Source organism: Tursiops truncatus, chromosome 9, assembly GCF_011762595.2.
Source record: "Tursiops truncatus isolate mTurTru1 chromosome 9, mTurTru1.mat.Y, whole genome shotgun sequence".
Classification (NCBI taxonomy): Eukaryota; Metazoa; Chordata; class Mammalia; order Artiodactyla; family Delphinidae; genus Tursiops; species Tursiops truncatus.
Genome location: NC_047042.1, coordinates 59,638,085 through 59,661,239, shown reverse-complemented (window position 1 = coordinate 59,661,239; position 23,155 = coordinate 59,638,085). Strand labels below are relative to the sequence as shown.

At 39.1% G+C, this 23,155-nt stretch overlaps 1 protein-coding gene across 2 annotated transcripts in view; it reads right to left on the bottom strand.

Annotated features, from left to right (window-relative positions):
• ZNRF2 (zinc and ring finger 2) overlaps positions 1-22,696 on the bottom strand; it is a 103,904-nt gene extending 81,208 nt beyond the window's left edge. The window contains exon 1 of one of the 2 annotated variants that reach the window (XM_019926097.3): positions 21,629-22,696. In XM_019926097.3, the coding sequence (XP_019781656.1) occupies positions 21,629-22,076 (448 nt within the window). In that variant the 5' untranslated portion in view covers positions 22,077-22,696. The remainder of the gene's footprint in view (positions 1-21,628) is intronic. The other variant, XM_019926089.3, reaches the window with a different exon arrangement.
• Between the last annotated feature and the right edge of the window lie 459 nt (positions 22,697-23,155).

The following is a 23,155-nucleotide window of genomic DNA, read 5'->3' as shown; positions in this document are numbered from 1 at the left end:
ATGTATATATGTTTTATATACTTTTCTATATGTAAAATATATTGCATAATAAAAATTATTTTTAAAAATTACCCTTTGATCCAGCAATCTCCACCTGGTAATTTATCCTAGGGATAACATCAGTATACAAAGAACATATGCACAATAATTTTTATTTGTTTGTAGTAGTAAAAAAATTGACCGTCAATAAAAACAGCTTAATAGTTTGTCCAACATCCCTACTATGGAATATCTTGCAGTCATTAAAAAGAATCTGAAGTATATTCCTTGAGGAATTTTCAAAATGTTTTAAGTGAAAAGAGCAAGATGCAGACAAGTATTCATAATACAATCCACTTTTATAATACAATCCGCTTTTATAAAACAACCACAAAATCCCTATATATGTGTATATATTATTATATCCATGCATAGCACAAAGGTTCAGAAGATAAACACCAGATTAGTTTATCTGGCAGGTAAAGGTGTGGGGGATAAAAATAAAAAGAAAACAAACTAACTGGTGTGCACATATATACATGAATAAAGAGATGTACCAACTAGTGTACCAAAGTGTCAGTGGTGTTTATCTTAGTGGATTTTCAGGTAATTTTTATTTTCTTTGTTATACTTTTATGTGTTGTTTCAAGATTTTAACAATAGAATTCAAGATTTATAAATAGCATACATTACTTTACAGTCAGGAAACACTAAAGTAGATATCATTTGGGACAAAGTATTTCTAAGCTCTAGAATAAGTAATATTCCAACTGGTAACATCTATACAGAAACAGCCGTGGATGGTCAGTTTATAAAGCGGAGAATAAGTCACATACTGCACTAGGGAAGCTTTTTTCAAGGTGTATGCTACCATCGGTGCCTCCCATGTGGTAATGTGCATACAAATCACCTGGGCATTTTTAAAATGCAGATTCTGTTTCAGTATGTCTGGGATGGGGCCGATATTCTGCATTTCTAATAAGCTCCCGAATGTAATGCCATTGGTCCACAGACCATACTTTGATTAGCAAGGTGCTGAGCACTTGGAATGTGAGCACTAGGTGGTGAGTACTAGGCACTTTTGCAAATATTACATCATTCAATCCTTACTACAACTTTCTGAGGTACGTTTAATCATTTCCATCTACAGATGGCTAAACTGAAGCTCACATAGTATCAGAAGAATACTGATGATAGAAAGGAAATAATGCCCTTTGGGTAATGTAGTTAATGAAACACCCTTTGAGGGCTCTTTCCATGCTAAACACAACTATTTCCGATTTTTTGATACCTTCTTTGATCAGGAAAACACTAGCATCATAATCTAACATAAAAGTTCTACAAGTTTACATCTCAAGGCAAAATGGGATTGCAAATCACCTAACAACGAGAATACTAGGTGTGATTCTCGGACCAGCAGCATCAGCAGCACCTCGAAACTCATTAGAAACACAAATTCTCAGACCCCATTGCAAACTTACTGAATCAAAAACTCTGGGGGTGGGGGTGAGTCTCATGCCCACTAAAGTTTGAGAGCCACAGAACATCAATAAAGGACTAATGAAAAAAAGAGTCAAATGACTGAACTAATTTGGGAAATACTGAATTAAAATGAGTTAACCAGATTTTTTTAACCGCAGAACTTTGTTATAAAACATGCTTGGGGGGCTTCCCTGGTGGCCAAGTGGTTAAGAATCCGCCTGCCAATGCAGGGGACATGGGTTCAAACCCTGGTCTGGGAAGATCCCACATTCCACAGAGCAACTAAGCCCGTGCGTCACAACTACTGAGCCTGCGCTCTAGAGCCCACGAGCCACAACTACTGAGCGCATGCGCCACAACTACTGAAGCCTGCACGCCTAGAGCCCGTGCTCCGCAACAAGAAAAGCCCCGGCAACGAGAAGCCCGCGCACCGCAACGAAGAGTAGCCCCTGCTCGCCACGACTAGAGAAAGCAAACGCGCAGCAATGACGACACAATGCAGCCAAAAAAAACCTCCAAAACTTGCTTAGCTACAGGACTGTCTCTTCCAGGAGAATCTTATGGGACCAGTGTTTAATAGGATTAAACTCTCAATGATACTGTCCCAAAGCAGATTTTGCTCCATGGGGCCTGAGGGCTAAAGGCACACACCTGAAGTCAGATAAACTGAAGTATGAAAATGAGCTCTGAAAGTATGAGTAATGGTAGTACAGGAGTAGTAATAGTAAGAATAGCAATGATGATGATACTACTACCAATACTACTACCAGTTCTTTTCTGTTTATAAAAGGTATACAGGTATTACTATAAGAAAACATATGACAAAACCTAAGAAGAAAATATAATAGCAGTATTCCTACCAGCCAGATAACCAATATTTAGTATATGGATATTACCTTCTGGTCTTTTTTCCTTATGGACACAGATATACATGAATTTGGTAACAAAATTACCAAAACAAAACCCATACTACTTTACACTTATTTTCACAGTGTTATATTTTTGTTTCCAAACAATCTGTCCACTAGACTTCTTGAGGACAAAGTTGTTTTCACCTTTGCATTCTCAGTACCAGAAAGCCTACCAAGCCTATTGCAGCTGGTACTGAATATTTTTCGACTGAGTGAATAAGAAACAAAGAAAAATCAGATGCACAGACTGTGTATGATAATAAGAACAGTTTGAGTTTCCTCCATACTCAATTTTAAAGCCAGCTAACATACAAAAGAATATCTAAGTGCTGTGCTTTGGCTTATAAAAGTCCACTGTCACATTTTCATATATAGTGTAAGAAATACTTTTTTTCTAGTCCTTGCCACTTTATAAAACTACTTTCTTAAAAAAAAACCCTTAAGACATTAAGTATGTGGATACATAGCAAAAGCAAGAATAACGTCTATGGAGTGATAGACAATTTGGTCCCCAACGGACCTCAACTTTCTGTGGCGGAAGCTTGTCAGATTTCTCAAATTCCTCCAGAGCTCTTGACTCTCCGACAGAGGAAGATTGCTTTCAGAACACCAAGGAATAATGCTGACAGAACTAGTTCACCACCCCCTCTGAAAAAAGTGAAACCACCTCCTTCTCTGAACGAGCAACAACATGCCCCTTTCTATCATTAGGACTCTCTTTAGTGAACTAACCTACAAGAGGATACTCCTCTAGGCTGTTGTCCTAATCATTTGTTCTTATACAGCAAATTTAATTACCTTTTTGGAGTTTGTAATAATGGGAACTGTCTGCACTAGTATATTCAAATCCAAGACATGGACATAATTGTAATTGTTTTTATAAGCCTCATTATTCTTTAGTCTATCCTGGAAATTGAAGCCCAAGAGAATGAAAGATGAAGGTCATAAAACAAGTTTTTTGACCTCAAAGTAGAACTTTTCTCACCATAACCAATGACCCTTCCAAAAATATTTAATATATAAAAAGTGAATGCAGCTAAGCATGCCCCAGATTGCTTTTAGGAATTTTAGTCAGGCCCCTTTACTAGCTTTTTAAGAATACTCTTCTCCATAGGTACTAAAGGAATCCCTAGGCTGAGGTTCTGCCATCCTAATCACCTTTCTCAATCCATGTAGCTTAACACATGCATCATATAAAAAATGAGCAGATCCTCCTGTTCTCATCCTTGGTGAATACGGAATCCATATTCAAGACTTGGTACATCTGTCTCATTGTCACAACAGCCATAAGAACTCCTTTTTCTGGTTCTTCTTGCATAAGACTGGAATTTCTACAATCTAGCTGTTATTTTAGATTACAGTTAAGTTGCACACAAAACTTAGTATGATCTTTGACTCATTTATACTTCCTGGACTCATATATGAAAATGAAATACATACACAGAAAGAAAAGTATGTGTCTAGCCATTGTCTACTTAATTTTTAAAAGATTTAGACTAAACCAAAAACATAATAAATTCCCAACTCCTGCATCTTTGTTCAACCACTTCCCTACATTCCTTGGACAAGTTAAATTTCTCCCATGCTTAGAAATACTGATCCTAAAAAAACAAAGTTTCCTGAACTTTGTCCTTTTCCTGAGAATTGACAATTTGCAAATAAATTAACCACTATATCCCACTTTGATATAGTGTATACCATCTAAAACATTTAGTATCATTCAAAAACTTTGCCAATGGACAAAGTATAAGGATAAATAAATTTAAGCATTAATTTTAAAATTGTTTCTCTTTGAGATATTTATACACTTAAGTATTCTATTATAAATCTATCATTAGTTAAACACTTTGGGTGTTCTTAGGCTTAGTGTCCACACATTACGGTGTTACTGTACAGTATCTGATTAGGGAAGGAGTAGCGTGAAAGGGATAGAGAAAATGTGAGTGGCAAGACAGAATTTTATTAACCTTTACAATGTCTCCCATTTTTAACTTACTTTACAATTACCCCAAACCCTCAACATGAAAAAGTACGTGTTATATGACTCCATTTATATGAAGTTAAAGTACAGGCAAAACTAATCTATGATGATAGAAATAGGTAGTACTAATCAGCCTCTTGGAAGTAGTGTGGAAATGACTGAGAAGGAGCATAAGAGAACTTTTGGGGATGAAAAGAGTGTTCCCTACTTTGATAGTGTGTTGGTTACACAGTGTATTGTCAAAATATTTGTCAAAACTCTTCAAATGCACACTTAGGATCTGTGCATTCCAACATATGCAAAATTTTAAAAAAGGGGGAAAAGTAGTTGCTTCCTTTCCACAGAGGTCAGTTCCCAACAATAATAAAATTAGAGAAGGCTCAGGGAAAAAAAAAGGAGAAAAAAGACAGAAAAGAACATGGCAATTACCCAGCTTGACGAAAACAGGGTCCATGTTACAATTACTACTATCAGCACCGAGTATATAACAGAAGCTCAATAATTTGTTTTACACATAAAATTTCAAGTATTATAATAATAGAACTATATAAAAACATCAGAGAGCTTTACAAAAAAAGTCAAGAATTTAATCAGAGATGAAAAAAATTCACAGACCAATGGTTCTTAAATCAATTTAGGATGACAGACCCCTTTGAGAATCTGATGAAATCTATGGATTATTCCTACTGAAAAATGAACATAAACCACAAAATTTTGTATGTAATTTCAAAAGCTTTATGGGCCATCTGAAGTTTATCCATGAAATACTCTGGGACCTACTGACTGTAAGCAAAGAATCTCTGTAACTAGACAATTTCAATATTTAATTTAATATGAATAAAAATTGTTCAATAGACTACAACAGATGATCACTGCATTTTTTTCTTTTGTTCGTAGGTTTTTAAAATTTTACCAGCTCACTCATTTTTATTGTTTCACAGAAGATTTCAAAAATACTCATTTAACCATCTTTTAGATAAAGAATTCTTTATAACTTTCTTTTAGGTACAATAGCTATCTCAAAGTACTTTCTTTACAGTTCTAACTCAATCATTGTTCTTTCTCTCCTATTGGTAACATATTATATAACTAAAAATACTGCATTTTCCTTAAACAATAAGGATATTCAAGACTTATCATAGTGTGGCAGGCAGAATAATGGCCCTCCAAAGATGTCTACAGCCTTATCTCTGGAACCGTGCTAGGTTACATGGCAAAGTAGAATTAAGGTTGCAGATGGAATAAAGGTTGCTAATTATGTTCTTAAAATAGGGAGATTATTCTAGATTATCTAGCTAGGCCTAACTTAATCACAAGGGTCCTTAAAATGTGGAAGAGTGACGCAGAAGAGTCAAAACCAGGGAGCTGGCAGTATGAGAAAGACTTGGCCCAATGTTGCTCACTTTGAAGGTGGAGGAAGGGGTCATAAGCCAAAAAATGAAGGTGGTCTCTAGAAGCCAGAAAAGGCAAGTAACAGGTTCTCCCTTAGAACCTCCAGAATCAACCTGCTAACACTTTGCTTTGAGCCCCGTGAGACCTATTGTGTACCTCTGACCTCCATAACTATAAGATAATAAATGTGTGGTTTTAAGTCACCATGCAGTCCCTGGTGGTCCAGTGACTAAGACTCCACGCTCCCAATGCAAGGGGCCTGGGTTCAATCCCGGTCAGGGAGCTAAATCCCACATACAGCAACTAAAGATCCCACAGGCTGCAACTAAGACCCAACGCAGCCAAATAAATAAATATTAAGTCACCATGCTTACGGTAACTTGTTACAGCATCCATAGGAAAATAACACACATGGTGAAACGAAAAAAAGCACTGAACTGATTCAGAGTCATTATGAACTAACTAATAACTTTTAAGTCATTATACCACTTAAAAGCCAAATTTCTTAACATCTCAGAGCTTCAGTCTTCTCATTTATAAACGGAGGAAATTATGTTCTCTGACTCTTGCAAAGTGTTACTCAAAGATATAGAGTACGTAAATATGCTTTTATAAACTATAAAATATCTACAGATATGATAGCAAAATTATACAAGATCAATATGAACATGATAACATTCATGCTATCATATTAAAATATATTCAATACATACACAACTAAGAGTTCTAGAAACAAAGCTTGATTAATATTTATTGGGGCTATTTATAATATGTGTTTTTCAAAGTTTTGTGCCAAAAAAAATCAGCATTTAAACTTCTAAAATATCTTTTCAGTGGTAAAGTTTTAAATAGGAAGAACTAAGTCTTCTACTACATACTTCTATATTCCATAAAGAACATACCACATAGCAATTTATAAAGATGCTATACATATAATAAATTATAATAGAGAAATTAATATTTATAGAATTATGTCACTTGGAGTTATGGACATTTCTAAATCATCTTTAATAAAACAGAAGAGGGATAATGTGGATAAATACCATCCACAGAATTTTTAAGAATTAGTGATTACTTTCGGACTTCTCCCATCATACTGCCACAATATTCTCCTCTTCTTCTTACTCTTAATTACTCTTTAAAGGAGTTCAAGTGTTCCAAAAAATGGGAAAGAGACAGCCAAGGGCCCATATAATTTAAATCTCTATTAAATTAGACCCAATATATCTAAGATATTTAAAAATCACCAAAAAATCTTGCCATTAATAAAGACCCTTTCTTCATTTATAGGAAGCAGTAGACTTTTAAGTACCATTTTAATAATTTAAATTCATAACCCTGCACCATTAGAATTGACACAATAAATCTAATTCATAAAAATTTAATCTTAGAAGTCAACAGCCTGGGAGGAAATATTTAAAACATATAAACAGCCAAAGACTAATCTGTAGAATATATAGTAAACTACAAATCAATATAAAATAGATGAACAACCCAACAGAAAAATGGGCAGTCACTGAGTAGGCAAGTCAAAAAATATACATGGCTAGTAATAAACACATGGAAAAATGCTCATTTTCACCAGCAATCAGGAAATGCAAATCAAAATTTTTCAAGTGAAATGGAAGAAAAAATAATAACATCTAACACCAGCAGAGCTATAGAAAATTTAGTACTGTCATACACTGGTGCAGAATATATTACTAATGCCTTTGAGGGGGGTTTCAATATCTATTAATAATTTTCAACCAGAAAATTCTACTTCTGGGAATCTGTTGTATAATAAAGAACCTGTCCGGTCTTGGTTCCTGGGTTCCTAACACAGAGCTTCTAAAACCCTTGGAATTTTCCCAGTGATAAGAGTGTTTTCATTATTCATTAGCCCCTTGGATGGCACCTGACTTTATGCTAATGAGATTATTCAGAATGGAGTTAATCATCAGAAAGACCAACCACTGGAGAAAAGGGATGGGGGCTTTGAGCCAGGTCAATCTCTGCAGAGGAGAAATGCAGGTGGCCTAGGGACCCCCAAAGAGTGCCTGACATCTGAAGTGAGGGCAGTCTTCTCAGGTCAGTGCCCTTAAACCTGTTGAGTCTGACACTAACTCCAGCTGGTTGGTGTCATTGTAGTATCCACCTGAGAAAAATCTGTACATATGTACATATTCATAAAGATGTTTATCCCAACACCGGAAAAGTATAAACATCCTAAATGCTTACCAATAGAAGAATGGTTAAATAAGCTACGGTTCGTGCATATTACGGAACAGTAAGTAGGTAGCAGTTAAAAAAAAAAGTTACATTTCCATGTCCTCCCACATAAAAACCTCTTAAACACATTAAAGAGAAAAAAGCAGGGTTTACAAGAATATAGTATGACCACATATTGTTATTCTTAACAATAACAGCCTCCCTTGCAAAATCATATACAAAACTGGTTTTCTCTGTACTTGTAAGTGAATCTGTCAAAAACGTTAGGAAGTATACATACAAAAAATGATAACAGTGACATTTGGGGGGAGAATGAGATCACCAGAGGAGGACTGAAAGGGACTTACATTTCATCTGAACTGTCTAAATTTCATAGAAATGGATTCATATTTCTTCTGCAATTAAAAAAGAGAACTTGCAGTTAATGGCTAAGACTCTGCACTCCCAACGCAGGGGGCCCGGGTTCGATCCCTGGTCAGGGAATTAGATCCCGCATGCTGCAACTAAGAGTTAGCATGCCACACTAAGAGTTTGCATGCGGCAATTAAAGAACCCACATGCCGCAACTAAAAAGATGCCATGTGCTGCAATTAAGACCCAGTGCAGCCAAATAAATAAATAAATATTGGTTTTAAAAAAGGATGACTGCCTGAACATGTTTACCAGCCTCTGTTCAGTCCAAACATCCTAACTAAAATCATTATAAATGTATTTTTTAAGGGAATAAGCCTGTAAAAGGATGGAGTAAATAAATTAAAAAAAAAAAAAACAATGCCATCCATTAGACTATAGAAAGAAAATAAATGAGTGGTAACTTTCACCACAGAACCAGGAAAGCAGAGTAGCAACCTAATCTACACCAAGCACGAGAATTTGCAGGCAGGCAGAAGAGGACAAAAAAGAGTAAGATTCACTGCAAGTCCATGTAAGAAGCAGTGAGAGCCCCCCAGTTGTCCTCCCTGACTTCAAACAACAGGTTTGAAGAGGGAAGTTTCTGGACTTGGGGACAACAGGAATAGCTAAAGGCAGAGGTACCTACTGATACTGAATATGAAGATTAAATGAAGTACCATATTGAGCATTAAGTCTCCCAACTTTCTTCTCAATCTGCTCCTAGAACACTGGTATAAAAAAGAATGTCGGGCTTCCCTGGTGGCGCAGCGGTTGAGAGTCCGCCTGCCGATGCAGGGGACGTGGGTTCGTGCCCCGGTCCGGGAGGGTCCCGCATGCCGCGGAGCGGGCTGGGCCCGTGGGCCATGGCCTCTGAGCCTGCGCATCCGGAGCCTGTGCTCCGCGACGCGAGAGGCCACAGCAGTGAGAGGCCCGCGTACCACAAAAAAAAAAAAAAAATGTCCTCCAGCTAAGAAAAGAGAAAAGCCATTTTGGAAAATATGACCAGCCAAGAGAAAAGACAGTAATTTACTATTCCTCAGAAAATGGCTCAGATAGATGACCTTACCTGCAGAGAGAGCTTCCAATCAGCTTTTCAGTGCCTTAAAGAATGAGTAACCAGCCAAAGACGATCAAACATTCGAAGAAAGAACCTAATGAATGACTGAAGCTAAACAAAGGGAAAATGCAACTGGCAAGAAACTGATCAAGAAGGAAAAAAAAAAGCATATGCATACACACGTACACAAAAACACATTTTAATATTCTTAGAAAAAGATACTGTACCCACAAAACAAAAATGGAATGTATGAAAAAATTCATTATAAAAAGAAAGCTTTTGGAAAGTAAAAAAGATTACAGAAACAAAAATTCACTAAAAGGTTAGAAATAAAGTTGGGGAAAATAATCCCCCCAAAAAGAGATTGAAAGAGATATTTTTTTTAAAAAGAGAGAAAAGATAAAGCAAAAGATCACTCTAGGGATTCCCTGGTGGCACAGTGGTTGAGAATCCGCCTGCCAATTCAGGGGACACGGGTTTGATCCCTGGTCCGGGAAGATCCCACATGCCACTGAGCAACTAAGCCTGTGCACCACAACTACTGAGCCTGCACGCCACAACTACTGAGCCTGCGCTCTAGAGCCTGTGAGGCACAACTACTGAGCCCACGTGCCTAGAGCCCATGCTCTGCAACAAGAGAAGCCACCGCGATGAGAAGTCCGTGCACCGCAACGAAGACCCAACACAGCCACAAATAAATTTATTTTTTTTAAAAAAAAGATCACTCTAAGTGTCCAACACTGAAATAATGAGAAAGGAAATTGGAAGAAGACATAATCACAGAAATAATTTTCTAAAAACTACCCAAAATGAAAGAGTTAGCAGATTGAAAGGGCCTGCCAGTATGCAGTGCAATGGATGAACACAGACATATCTTAAGGTATACAATAATGAAATTTTATAACCCTAGGGCTAAAGAAGATCCGAAATGCTTGGGGTGGGGGGTAGGGGGAGATGTTTCACAGAAAGGATCAAAAACCAGAATGACATGGGTGTGCTCAACAGCAACACCAGAAGCCAGAAAACAACAGAGCAAATTTAAAACATTAAAATTCTGAGGAAAAATAATTTCCAACCTAGAATTCTATATCAAGTCAAACTGTCAATCAAGAGTGAGGGCAGAAATAAAATATTTTCTTTCAGACACTGAAGTCTTAATGTCTTTTACTTTACACACATTCTTTCTCAGTAAGACACAGAAGAGTGTGTTCTACTAAAAACAGTGTAATACATGAAGAAAGAAAAGACATGAGACCAAGGAACTAGGAGATTTTAACCTGAGAGAAAAATGAAACTCCCAGAATGATAATGAACAGAGACCTCCCCCAATAACTAATTCAGAATGCGGTTGGTCAGAAGGCCCCAGAAGAGATTTAACAAGAACATGAAATTCACAGAATACATAGCTTATGAACAAATGTAAATATACAACTGAGGGAGGGTTTGGCGACTACATGCAAAACTAAACAAAAATTTTTTTTAAATTGTACAGGAAAAGAAAAGCAGCCAACTGTGAACAGGATGCTGAATTAGTAGAAGTTAATTACTAAGATACAGAATAAGTAACATTTAAAATACAACAAATGCAGGTAGTTCATCTAACTTGATTCACATCTGCAAATAACTAAGGAAATTATCTACCCTACACACTTCTTATGAGACGCAAATGAGTTAGTGCTTGTGAAATCACTTTCCAAATCCATAAATTAATACATAAAAGTAATAGTATTAGTTCTATGTTTAAAAAGACACTAGAAGTGGTCTATAATATTAAATATTCTTCATTTACATTTTTTCTTAAGGAAACTAATGACATCCCTCCGAAGAACTCTTTAAGTGGCAAGATGGTGGAAAGAGTGAAACATGGGAGTTACTAAGGAACTGAGATTTCAAGGTGACCAGATGTACTTTTTGAAGACATGTTATAATAGACGGGAAATTTGAAAAATTCCAAATCAAGACCTTAGAGATCTCAGACCAGAGCATGTCAAAAGACCAGCAAAGCAGTATATTCCTTTATCAAATGCCATGTCAACCAGGTTGCCTGAGATGCAGTAAATCATACAACATAAAAATGCTAAGTTTCTCAGATACTTCCCTGGAGAAGTAGCATACACTTAACAAAAGGACTGACCTGCCTTAACTTCTCACCAACCATCTCCCCCAACCATCTCCAACCACCCACAAAACATATTCAGACTGATTAAGAATGTTTTGTAGCACAGTCAAATGGTTATGAAAAAAAGAGCTATTATTAAGCACAGCATAATTTTATTTCTAAGACAACTTTATGATTGTCCCCATTTGTATAGTCCACATTATACCTATTTTCTTTGGCTCAAAAATTCAGTTTACACATACCTACTTTACACAAATAAAAATATAACACTTCTCTCTGGAGAAATAAGTTTTTATATATGATGTAAATAAACAATAATTGTGGTGATCATTAGCCTTGTTATCAAATACAAAATGTATCTTTAGAACACTGAATATTTACGAAGTTTTTACCATCTGACTAACACAGTAAATGCACTGTAAAACTTAATTCAGACATTCAGGGGAGATTCGTGGAAACAGAGACATATAGAAAAATTAAAACTAAAATTTTGGATTTTTTTTTACAAAATCTGAGAAGTTGAGAAGAGTAAAGGACATGGTCTTCCTGAAGAGGGTGAGAATGAGAAGAGGGATGTGAGTCTTGAATGTCTTCATTTTTGATGGAGGTTCAAATGTTAGTTTAAAATAATGATATACCTTATACAGATTACTTTAAGCCTCACAATACCACAAAACAAGATTTTTATCCTGATTTTAGAGATGAAAAAACTAAGGTAAGGAGGGATTAAATAACTTGCTTAAGGTCACACAGTATGGATGGACTTAATCCAGGCAGCCTGACTTGAAAACCCAAACTCTTCCCCATAATAACAGAATACCGCCTGCACATACAGAGAGAGCATTCCATCTCCTACACTTCGGTGACTGATTTATGGATAGGCACAGAACTCAAATCAGAGTCCTTCTGCTGGAGCTGGAGGGAAATATACCCTTCAGGCCACTCAGATAACATGTGGATGGAAGTAAGGGTGAGCCTTCAGGCCATCAGCTTAAAGAAGGCCTAATAATCAATACAAGAGGATAAAACTAGGTAACAAGTAAAAGGAAACCAGGGTGTGGATGTGCACGCACACACACAGAATTGCTCAATTTCAGCTCCACGGACCCTGGTTCCCGAACTTGTTCCTTTGATTCTGTGGGCTATTTTAGGATCCTTTCTAATAATTTGAGACAATATACTGTTTTTCCATTTAATGCTATTTTGCATTGTATATCTATCATGTGCAGTTGAAAAAGTCTTCAGAGTCTCTGACTACAATGTAATATTCCTAGTTAATACTAGAGCCATGCAGCATTGGTGATATAGTGGTGTGCACAGCTGCCTTCCTAGTTGACACCAGAAGTAACAAAAGGGTAGCAAGAACAACAACAGTAAATTTACCACCTAAAAATTTACCACAGCTACACTTTAAAATAACTCCCAGGTTAAAGAAAAAAATCTAAATGTAGTTAATATAATTATTCCTCAACAGAGCTGACTTAAAATGAAAAAAGTATACTTAATGACAATGAAAATACTAAATGTCTAAAGCTGTGGGAAGTAACTGTATGTATTGAAGAGTAATCATAGCCTTAAATGCTTTTATTATTTAAAAAAAAGAAAAATAAATGAACTAAGAAGCTAAGAGAAAATAAAATTAACTACAAAATGAGAAAGAAACTAAAAGATAAAACAACTAATGAAATAAAAATCAATAATAAAAATAGTAACACTTATTGTTCAAACCAAGACCTGGCTCTTTCAAACAAATTACATGTAACAACCCACTATATATATATATATATATATATATATATATATATATATATACACACACACACACACACACACACCACACACACAGATATATATATGGTTTCTTTGCTCTTTTTCTCAGCTCACATGTATACAAATAGGATAAATTAATGAACTATCACGGACTACTCACAATTCAAGCAAAAATTAGGAATTTATTAAATTCCTAATGGTCAAAATTTACTAAATTCAAATGATGCAATGTACTTACTCTTTTTTTTGATATACTAAATTTCTTTATTGTAAAAATAAAAACGAGAGAGAGAGAGAGGGAGCACACACACACACTGAATAAAATAATGGTTCTGACAGCTATTACTCGAAATGCACCTACCAATATGCACTTGTTAAGTACCAAAAACCTCATTTGAGTTTTCATGGGAAGAAAAAAAAAATGATATGGATAGTCCTAAAAATTATACCTTGAAGAAGCTGCCCCTTCTAAAGGGCAATTTCAGCAATAAAGATCAAATGCCTTGAACAAATGCATATCTTTGGTTCTAACGATTCCTTGTCTCTGATAAATTTCTAAGAACTGGAGAAATATAACAATTTGCATGCCAGGATTTTGACAGCAATAGTACGTTTAACAGTACCACCAAACTGCAAACTAACTGCAGTTGACCACTGAACAACACAAGTTTGAACTGTGGGAGTCAAATTATCCATGGACTTTCCTCAATATAGTAAATACTGCAGTACACCATCTGCAGTTGGTTGACCCCCCACACCTAACCGTGGATGTGGAGGAATGGCGATTTCAGAGGGGGGTACAAATGAAAATGGACTGCCCAGAGCACCTGTACCCTTAACCCACACGTTGTTCAAGGGTTGGCTAATCCTTCACTCCTCTGCATCTAATCCAGTTGGTTCCATCTTCAAAGAATCGGATATCTAGAGTCTGGCAACTCTTCACCAATGCCAGTGCCGCCACCCTGTCCAAGCCATTGTTATCTCTTGCCAAGAGTTTTTGCATCTTTGCTCGACTCTTGGTCTCTAGGGTCTACTCCCACACAGCGGCCAGAGCAATCCTTTAAGAGCCTAAGTCAGGTTACGTCAATCTTCTCAAAAAAACTCTCTAATGCTTCCCCATCTCTAAAACAAAACTCTAAAAACCAGGTCAATGGTTATGAGGCATTTCATGAGACTGCCCCACCCCACTCCTCTCATCTTCTACCACCCTCTGCACTCCAACTACACTGGTTTCATAGCTGTCCCCAGAACACATCAGGAACATTCATTACAATCACACCTTTGTACCTTTCTAGTTACTGTTCTTCTGCCTGGGTTTGCTTCTCCCCTAGAGATCCTTCATGGCTTACTCCCTAAGTCTCTGCTTGAATGTCACCTTATCAGAGAGGTTATCCCTAAAACCCTATTTAAAATAGGGACAAATCTCCACCCCACAATCTCCATCTACCTTTCCACTCCATTTTCTCCATCACATTCTACGCCCTCTGACACACTATATATCTTACTTGTTTGTTTACTGTCTCCCCCAAGCAGAATATAAGGCTCATGAAAGCACGGAGCTTTCTTCACTTCTAAATCCTCAGGACAGTGCAAGGCAAAGTAGGTCTTCATTAAATATTTATTGAATGAATTCTGGAGTAGCAGGCAGTCATTAAAAATAATGCTGTAAAAAAAAATGATAGAAGAAACTGATGAAGTAGAAAGAGCATTTTATCAAGGAATATGTAACCCATGGATCAAAGAAGAAATCACAAGGGAAATTAGAAAATATTTTTAACTGAATGTTAACAAAACACTTCAAAATTTGTGGCATTCAGCTAAAGCCAATTCTTGGAGGGAAATCTGTAGTTTTAAAATCTTTTATTAGAACATCAGTAAGGTTTAAAATCAAAAGAATATACAAGAATGACTTTCAAATTTTCTATCTAAGACATATATATGGAAAAAACAGACATCAGCAATTTATTCTGGTTATTTCTCATGGTAATATTACAAATGATTTGCAATTGCTTATATGTGCCTTTCTGTATTTTCCACATTTTAGTTTTGTCTAATGAACACATTATTTTAATAAAAAACATTTTAAACCACTTCTTTTCCTTGTGCTTTAATTGTAATCGCTGGCCTCCTACTCTGCCTGTATCTTAAAATTCTTCCTCCCTGGTGTTCCATGCTTGCTCCTCAATTTACATCCATCCCTCAGTATCCTACCCACTGTTCAGCTTCACTTATGATCTGCAAACTGACCATTTCTCAATTTTTTGTAATGTCCTAAATTAGAGACTTACAGTTCCAATTGTTTAAAAGATGCTTCTAGATGGAAATCCTCAAAATTTAACAAGCCTAAAAGGACTCATTATCATTTCCTAAAACTTGTTCTTTTCTTTATTTTTAATATTGGTTAATGACAACACTACACACCCCCGTTCTCAATTCTATCAGTTGTATATTAGAAATCTCAAATCCTCTTCCTCACCTATGCCATGATTTCAATTTAGGCATCTTCCACCAATTATATTCTAATAGAGTCCTAGCTTAGCTTCCTGCTACCACTCTCCCACTCCTAACAAGCAATTTAATCATCATCAGGGCAATTGTATACAGCTTTGAAGGCTGCCATCATATAAACTATGATTGTAATGGTGCCCCTGGCCTGATCATGATACCACCCTGCTTTAAAACTCAGTTAAGTAAAACAAACTTGTAGCACTGTAAAATCCTTCAACAACTGGTTCAAGGCTATTCTTCTAGCTTCATGTTCTCATCTATCATTTCTCTTTGCACCCTACAATCCAGACACACAACTTTTCAACATTCTGTATCAAAGCCAAGGCTTTTGTGGATTCTTCTTTAGTCTGTACTGTCCTCCCTGCAGAAAACTTCTAAATCCTTCAAAACACAGTTCAAATGTTATCTTCCTCTGTGAGGTATTCTTAGACTGCTCTAGTATTGATACCTCAACAAAGTATTTTGTTAACAGTCCTACTTATTATAGCACCTGTTACAAGTGTATAATCATCTCAAATTCAACTGAGAGCTGAGCAAGAACAGCCAGAAGCCCCATGTTTGTACCCCTGACAACTACAATGCCCAGCCCCTAGGAGGGGCTCGATTCATGTTTACTTAAACAACCCTTAGCACCTACAATATTACAACTTCTTCAAAGTAAATAAATAATGAGTTCAAAAATATGGTTAGAACAATTGTATGTTTAGCTGGTCAACCTAAGTCTATAATCAGTGTGGCCACACGTGATCCCTGCCTCCTGATATTTACACCTTTCTGTCATTCCCTCCCCCTTGAGTATGAGCAGGACCTGTGACTTGTTTATAACCAATGGAATGCAGCAAAGGCAATGGGCTGTGTGTGATTACATGTACATATTTACATAAGACTGTAGCACCAGCCCATCTTGCTAGTCTCTCCTTTGCTGGCTTTGAAGAAGCAAGTTGGCAAGAGCTTAACAACCATGATGAAATGAACTCTGCCAGCAACCTGAGGGAGGGAGCTTGAAAGCAGACCCTTCCCCAGCCCAGACTCTAGATAAACAACCCAGTCCTGGCCAATACCTTGATTGCAGTCTTGCCGAGGACCCAAACTAAGCTGCACCCAGACTCCTAACCCATGGAAACTGTGAGATCATAAAGATGTGTTGCTTTAGGCAGCTAAATTTGTAGTAATTTAATAAGCAGCATAGAAAACTATCCGCAACTGAATACTATCAAACCTAAGGTATTTCTGAACACTTTTTTTCATACAAAGGGCATGTTTGCCCCAATTTCTAAACACTTAAATAAACGTAGAACAAATTTAATTCATTAATAACACCAGTCAAGTACATACATGCAAAATTAAAACATTTAGGAGGTACTGTGCTACAAAAAGCAGTTCCTATACTTCTTTTTTAACTCATTTGCTAAAATACCCGGTTGTACATATACCCAGTATATACAGTAAGTATAACATTAAGGCAATTCTTACAAAAACAAGATAAATAATAAACTGAAAAAAACTGGTATCTAATTAGTGGTATTGGCAACCAGAAAATAAATAAGAACCTACTTACTTGTTACCAGGCAAAGCAATCAAATTGGAGGCAGACGGAGGACTTGCTGTAGACACTACCTGTGAGTAAAACAACAGAGCTCTTTCTGGCTACGTGGACAGCAAGGCATCAAAAGTACTTAGGTCAGGCAGCTCTCATATCAGATAATGCCCAGTGCAACACAAACCACTCCTCCCTCTGGCACACCTTCCACCTTGCAGTCAAGAAAACTCAAAATACTCCCAAAGCAAAGACTTCCACGGCAGAGTCCACACCTTAGCATAACAAAGCATACAACACAAGGTATCTCCCTAGAGTGTTTAAAGATTCTGTGAGATTACAAGTGAGAAACATTAACCATCAGAGTTCCTGTGGGCTGCTTTTTTGTGTGTGGGGCGGGGGGAGGGTGACGGGATAGTGGTTAGAAGAGTCATTTTTCTTAAGAAGAAGCAGACATTTCTCTTCTACCACCCCATAAAAGCCTTCAATTGAATAAAAGAACATTCAGGAATAGAAAGTAGATTAATCACAATATCCCCAGTTCAAACATTTTAGCACTAGATACTAGTAAGAAGTAGTAACTGAGTACAATTCAATACAGTTAATTAATGGAGATAATCTAACACCTGAAAACCCACATCCATCTTGAAGATTAAGAGAAATAAGTCTGCCAAAAGTACAAGTTTTATTTAACATATTGTTTTAAGTGATAACCTAAACTCCTTCAATAAAAGGAAGCATGTTTCCTAAGTAACAGGAGGCACCTGAATTACAATCAGACGACTGAAATACTCATAGGCACAACACGCCCAAAGAAACTCAAGCCAATCAATTAGGAGGAGGCCAAAAGCAACCCAGTACCATCAGTAAATTGTCTAGATTAATTCATTTCACCTTTTTACTTCCAAACTCATGGATGTAAGAGAAGCCCACATGGTTTCTCTAGAAATGAACTCCATTGACTGGTACAATTTTATAGTCCAATTTACCTCTGCCATCCTTGCTGGATCATTAAACACTATTTTACCACGCATATAATTGATTTTATGAACATTTAGCAACTTGATAGTGGAAAAAATGTAGACACACAATAGAGCCAAAGAAATCCTCTCTAAGATACCACCAAGTCTTTTAAATATTAGACTATTCCCTTAAAGACCTGTTTTAGAACAAACGTGATAAAGAAAAGGCTTTTGTTCACTGTAATAGTATTAAACTCAGCACTCTGAAAAGAATAACAAAAAGAAGAAAAACCTACTTGACCTAAAAACTCCTACATGTTTTATAATCATATTCTGATATACAATAATTCAGTCCTAAGAAGTTCTAGGAAATCTCTGTAAACTGAAATATGTGAATTAAGCACCTCTCTTCTGGTTCTCTAGAGGGAACTAAATAAGAGCGAATATAGCCAAAATACACGTCCCAAAGAGAGAAAAACATAAACCAACACAGAAAACCTCATTTAATTTGGTAATTCATTATGACGGAACTAGTGACAATTCAACTTGTCAGACTTCTAAATTTTTTTTTAGAAAGTGGTATTGTTTAGGTTTTCCTTTTCTGTAAATTACATGACACCCTCTAAAGAAAGATAATTTTGAATCTTATTAGCACCATATTTCCCTATTAGGAGACAGTAACAATACAAACCTCAATTAAAATAAGTTTTATAAACTTACAGAAATAACTTCCCACTAATTTAGAAATATCCCTTTTCTCAATTTTCAGATGGAGTTACTTTATAATGCCCAAACATCTGTACAACTTGTAACTGAATAAACACATTAACTCTATAATAGATAACTAAAAAATTAACTCAACACGGAGTATAATAAAGCCTAGGTTTTAAAATAATAAGATTCATCACCTGGTTCCCTAAATCTCAGAATGATGACAAACATGCTTCTATTAAGTTTCCCTAATGAGCCCATCCACTGAAATACAGGTAAAAATCTCATTAAAGCAAATGCTGCTGGAAAGGTGCTTTTTCACCTAAGTGTATTCCATCTTCCGGTCTTAACTAGGATTTAAGGTACGCACTTTGATCTGTTCCCATCATTTAATAAGAAAAAGTAATTTGTGATCCTCTTCCAAACTTTCTCAACTGGGGTTCCTCATCTGGATTACCAAACACAAGATTATGTGAATGACTGTTTTCTTAAATTTCCTAAGAAAGATATATAACTAGAAACATTCTAAATGCACAGGAGAAAAAAATTAATTGCATACAATAGATGCCTTAAGACATTAGGGCTCCATTCTCTAGAGACTTGGTTAAGAAAGGCTGCCACAGTTCTCAGTGTCACTGTGCTTCCACCAGGCCCCAGTCATCCTAACCCCCAAAATACTAAAAGGACTAAGTGCACAAATCTAGGAATTTAGATAAGAAAAAAGATAAACGCTTTACTTCTCCAACTTTCAGCAACTAGGTCTTCTTCATTTGCTCTTACTATGAATTAATAGCACAGGTGTCAACTATTTGCCCCTGCTCTGAATGAAACATATTTAAGAAAATAAACCCATACAAATATACTCTTTGTTAAAAGAAATTATCAGCGCTATAAAAAAAACTGAATTAAGACACTCCATCAGTATACCAAAGAAACAAAAACTACTAATTTAACAAACCCTTTCCTATTCCCCCTTCTTTAGCAAGCTTCTAAATATACATAACTGCTAAATGCAAATTTTAATCTTAAAAAGATAATCATTTTTTAAAAACCAGCTTATTAGCCTTTATTCTTGCACTAATCTTCCATTCTCAAGAAACTGTCTTTTGTTATTCTTCGATGTGGTGACTACAGTACCTTCAGCTGTGTTAATTATGAATCACAAATCACAGTATGGTCAGCACTAATTCTTTTTCTCAAAAACAAAAATTTTTTTTAAGGGCTAATCTTAGGAAAAGTCAATATTTTTAGTTACACAGCAGAAATCACTTTAATAACAATTAATTAAAGTAAGGTGACTAGAGAGTTGTTCTACATTTTGAATATACAAACCAGTATTAAGAAGATGGAAAAAACTAGACATGTCATTCCCATTTTTAATTTATGCAAAGGGGAATGCTGATAGTACAGAACAGAGCAGTTAAATTACATTATTGAATATTCCACTTTACCAACCACCTACTCAAATTTCTCACATTTATAAGCACATGAGTAAAAGGGGTACAGAAATGGAAATGATGGTGTTTTCACTATTCATCTGTGCTCAACTGTGAATGCAGATAATATGATGCATAACGCAATGATATGGAAACGTTTATCTTCTACAGTCTGCATCTCTAGCCAGAGTTAACTTCTACTTCTTTTCATGAACTGGGAAGCGAGGGTGTCTTAATTCATTTATCATTAACCGTTTTGACAAAAAGTTCATAAGCATAAAACATAACTGAAGAGGTAGAATTTGTTTTCCTCAGATCAGGGGCACCCTTACCCCTCTGTTTCTACATAAACACATATCGTTTAACTACTAAAATTTCCATTTTTCAGTGTCTTTCTCTGAACTCTAGTGAACATGGCTTTTCAAAAGCACCTAGGGCTTTTACTGCATCTTGCAGGCAGAGTTATGATAATTAATCTCCTTAAGAAGCTGTTTTCAATTTTTTAATGCTCTGTCCAAATTAAGCAGGACTCATATTAACCATTATCTAAAGTAGCAGTTTACTGGGGTTTAAAAACATACATTTCATTAACACATTCATCCAATTAAAGTGTACGCAACAGGTGGGACTATTTACACAGATATAAGAATTACAGTTTTATATATTAACAGTCACTCCAAAGACGATAACTCCCTTCTTCTTCAAATACTCATCTGTTCATTTCAGACTCTGACTTTTGGCCTTTAAAAACTGCTCACCACTCGAGTCACCAGATAGAACTACATTTAGCAACGGGTCTTCTCCTGACTTCCTGCTACTAAAACCCACAAGCACCAGGGCTGTTGCGTCGGTTTGTTTTAAAAACACTATTTGCTCCCTTCACCTCCGGGGGGCAAACAAGGTCCTTCTGGACTAAGGAGCCGCGAAGAGGTGAGGGTGCACTTTGTGTTAAAAACAAACAAACAAACACAAGGGTCGCGCGGCAGCGGCGCTGCAGGGGTTAAGAGGCGATCTCTCTCTCTCTCTCTCTCTCCCCCCCCCCCCCAAGAGGGGTGACCCGGCCCGGCAGAGCGGCGAACCCCCGGCGCCCAAGCTGAAGGAGAAAAGGAGAAGGGTAAAAATAAGCGCAGCCGCGGCCCACGTGCCGCCCGCGGGAGCCAAGGAGGGAAGGGGCCATACCTCCAAACATGTGCGGCGAGAGGTGAGCTGGTAAGGAGCCGATCACCAGGCGTGGGCCGCCGGGACCCCCGCCCGCCGGCCGGTCCCTGCCGCCGCCGCCGCCGTCCTCGGGGCTGCTGTGAACCGAGTCCTGGGAGCCGTACGGGCCGCTGCTGCTGTTGGGGATGCTGAAGGTGGACTGCGCCGCGCGGGCCCCCGCCGCCACGGTCCCCACGGCCCCGCCTAGGGAGCGGCTGCGTGGGGCCGCCGAGGCCGCCGCGGCGCCACCGGAGGCGCTGGGCTGGTGCGCGCCGGACACCTGAGCCGGAAACCTCCCGGCGGCCGCGGCTCGCGCCCCGCCGCCCGCAGTCCCGTTGGCCCCTCCGCTGCTGCTGGAAGGTAAATCCGAGCCCGAGTACGCGCGGGTGCGGCCGTTAGCAGCGGCCGGGCCGCTCTGCTTGGCGCCCATGTCCGCCCTGTCCCGGGCCGGGCCCGCGCGCAGCGCCCGGAGCGCCGGGAGGTGGGGAGCGAGCGCGTGAGCGAGAGGGCAGGGTCGAGGCGCCGAGGCCGGCGCAGACAGAAGCCCGCACGTCCAGGGCCGCAGCCCGGCGCCCCGAAGGGCGGTCTGCGCCCGGCGCGCTCTTCTCGGGGTTGGCGGGCGAGACCTGCTGCCTGACGGGGCGCGGGAGACGAGGAGAGACGGAGAGGAAGGAGGTCCCGGCTCCCGTGGGCGCCGCTCGCTGGCTCCAGCGGGAGGGGCGGCTCAGGTGGCTGCGCGGCTGCCGCTGCTTTCGGTTCTAGTGCGCCGCGACGGGCCGCTGCCGCTCTCTGCCGCCGCCGCGCTCTGCGCCGAGAGCCTCGGCACCGCCTCCTCCCGGGCGGCCGCCGCTACCGCCGCCATCCTCCTGCTCCCACGGCGGCTCGCGGGTGAGTGGGAGGCGCCCGCCCAGACTCAGCCAAGGCCACCTTCCCTCCTCCCCCAGCCACCCAGCTGTTATTAACGGAGAAGGAGGAAAACCGGGTGGCGCGTGAGGGGAGGACGCCGGAGGGGAGGGAGGAGCGGCGCGTGCTTCCCGGCAACCGTCACCGCGCTCCCCCGGTGAAGGAGGGGCGGGGGTGGGGGGGGAGGTGGGACACGAAGGTAGGGGTGCCCAGGAGGGGAGGAGGTTCAGCGGCCCTCTCACCGGAAGGCGGAGAAACTGCGCTGCTCCGGGATGCGCCAGGGCCGGAGTGTTTGGGTCGCGCGCGGTGACCCCGCCCCCTGGCGCCGCCCAGCGGATTGGCTCCCGCCAGCCTGGCCCCGCCTCCCCCAGCCGCGGCCTTCCCGCTTCGGCCTTGTCTCGCCTAGGTGCCTTGGTGTGGTAGGTGCTGCCACCCGCGGAATCGGTGATGGACAGGTCGCTGGCCCCGCCCTCTCATGCAGGGCGCGCGCCCTCTCCAGCGCAGGGCCTACGCCGATTGGAGGGACTGAGCCCCTCGGAGCGCCAACCAGAAGGCGGCCCCTCCTGCCGCACGTGGCCCTCGGACGCCGGACCTGACCGTGGGTCT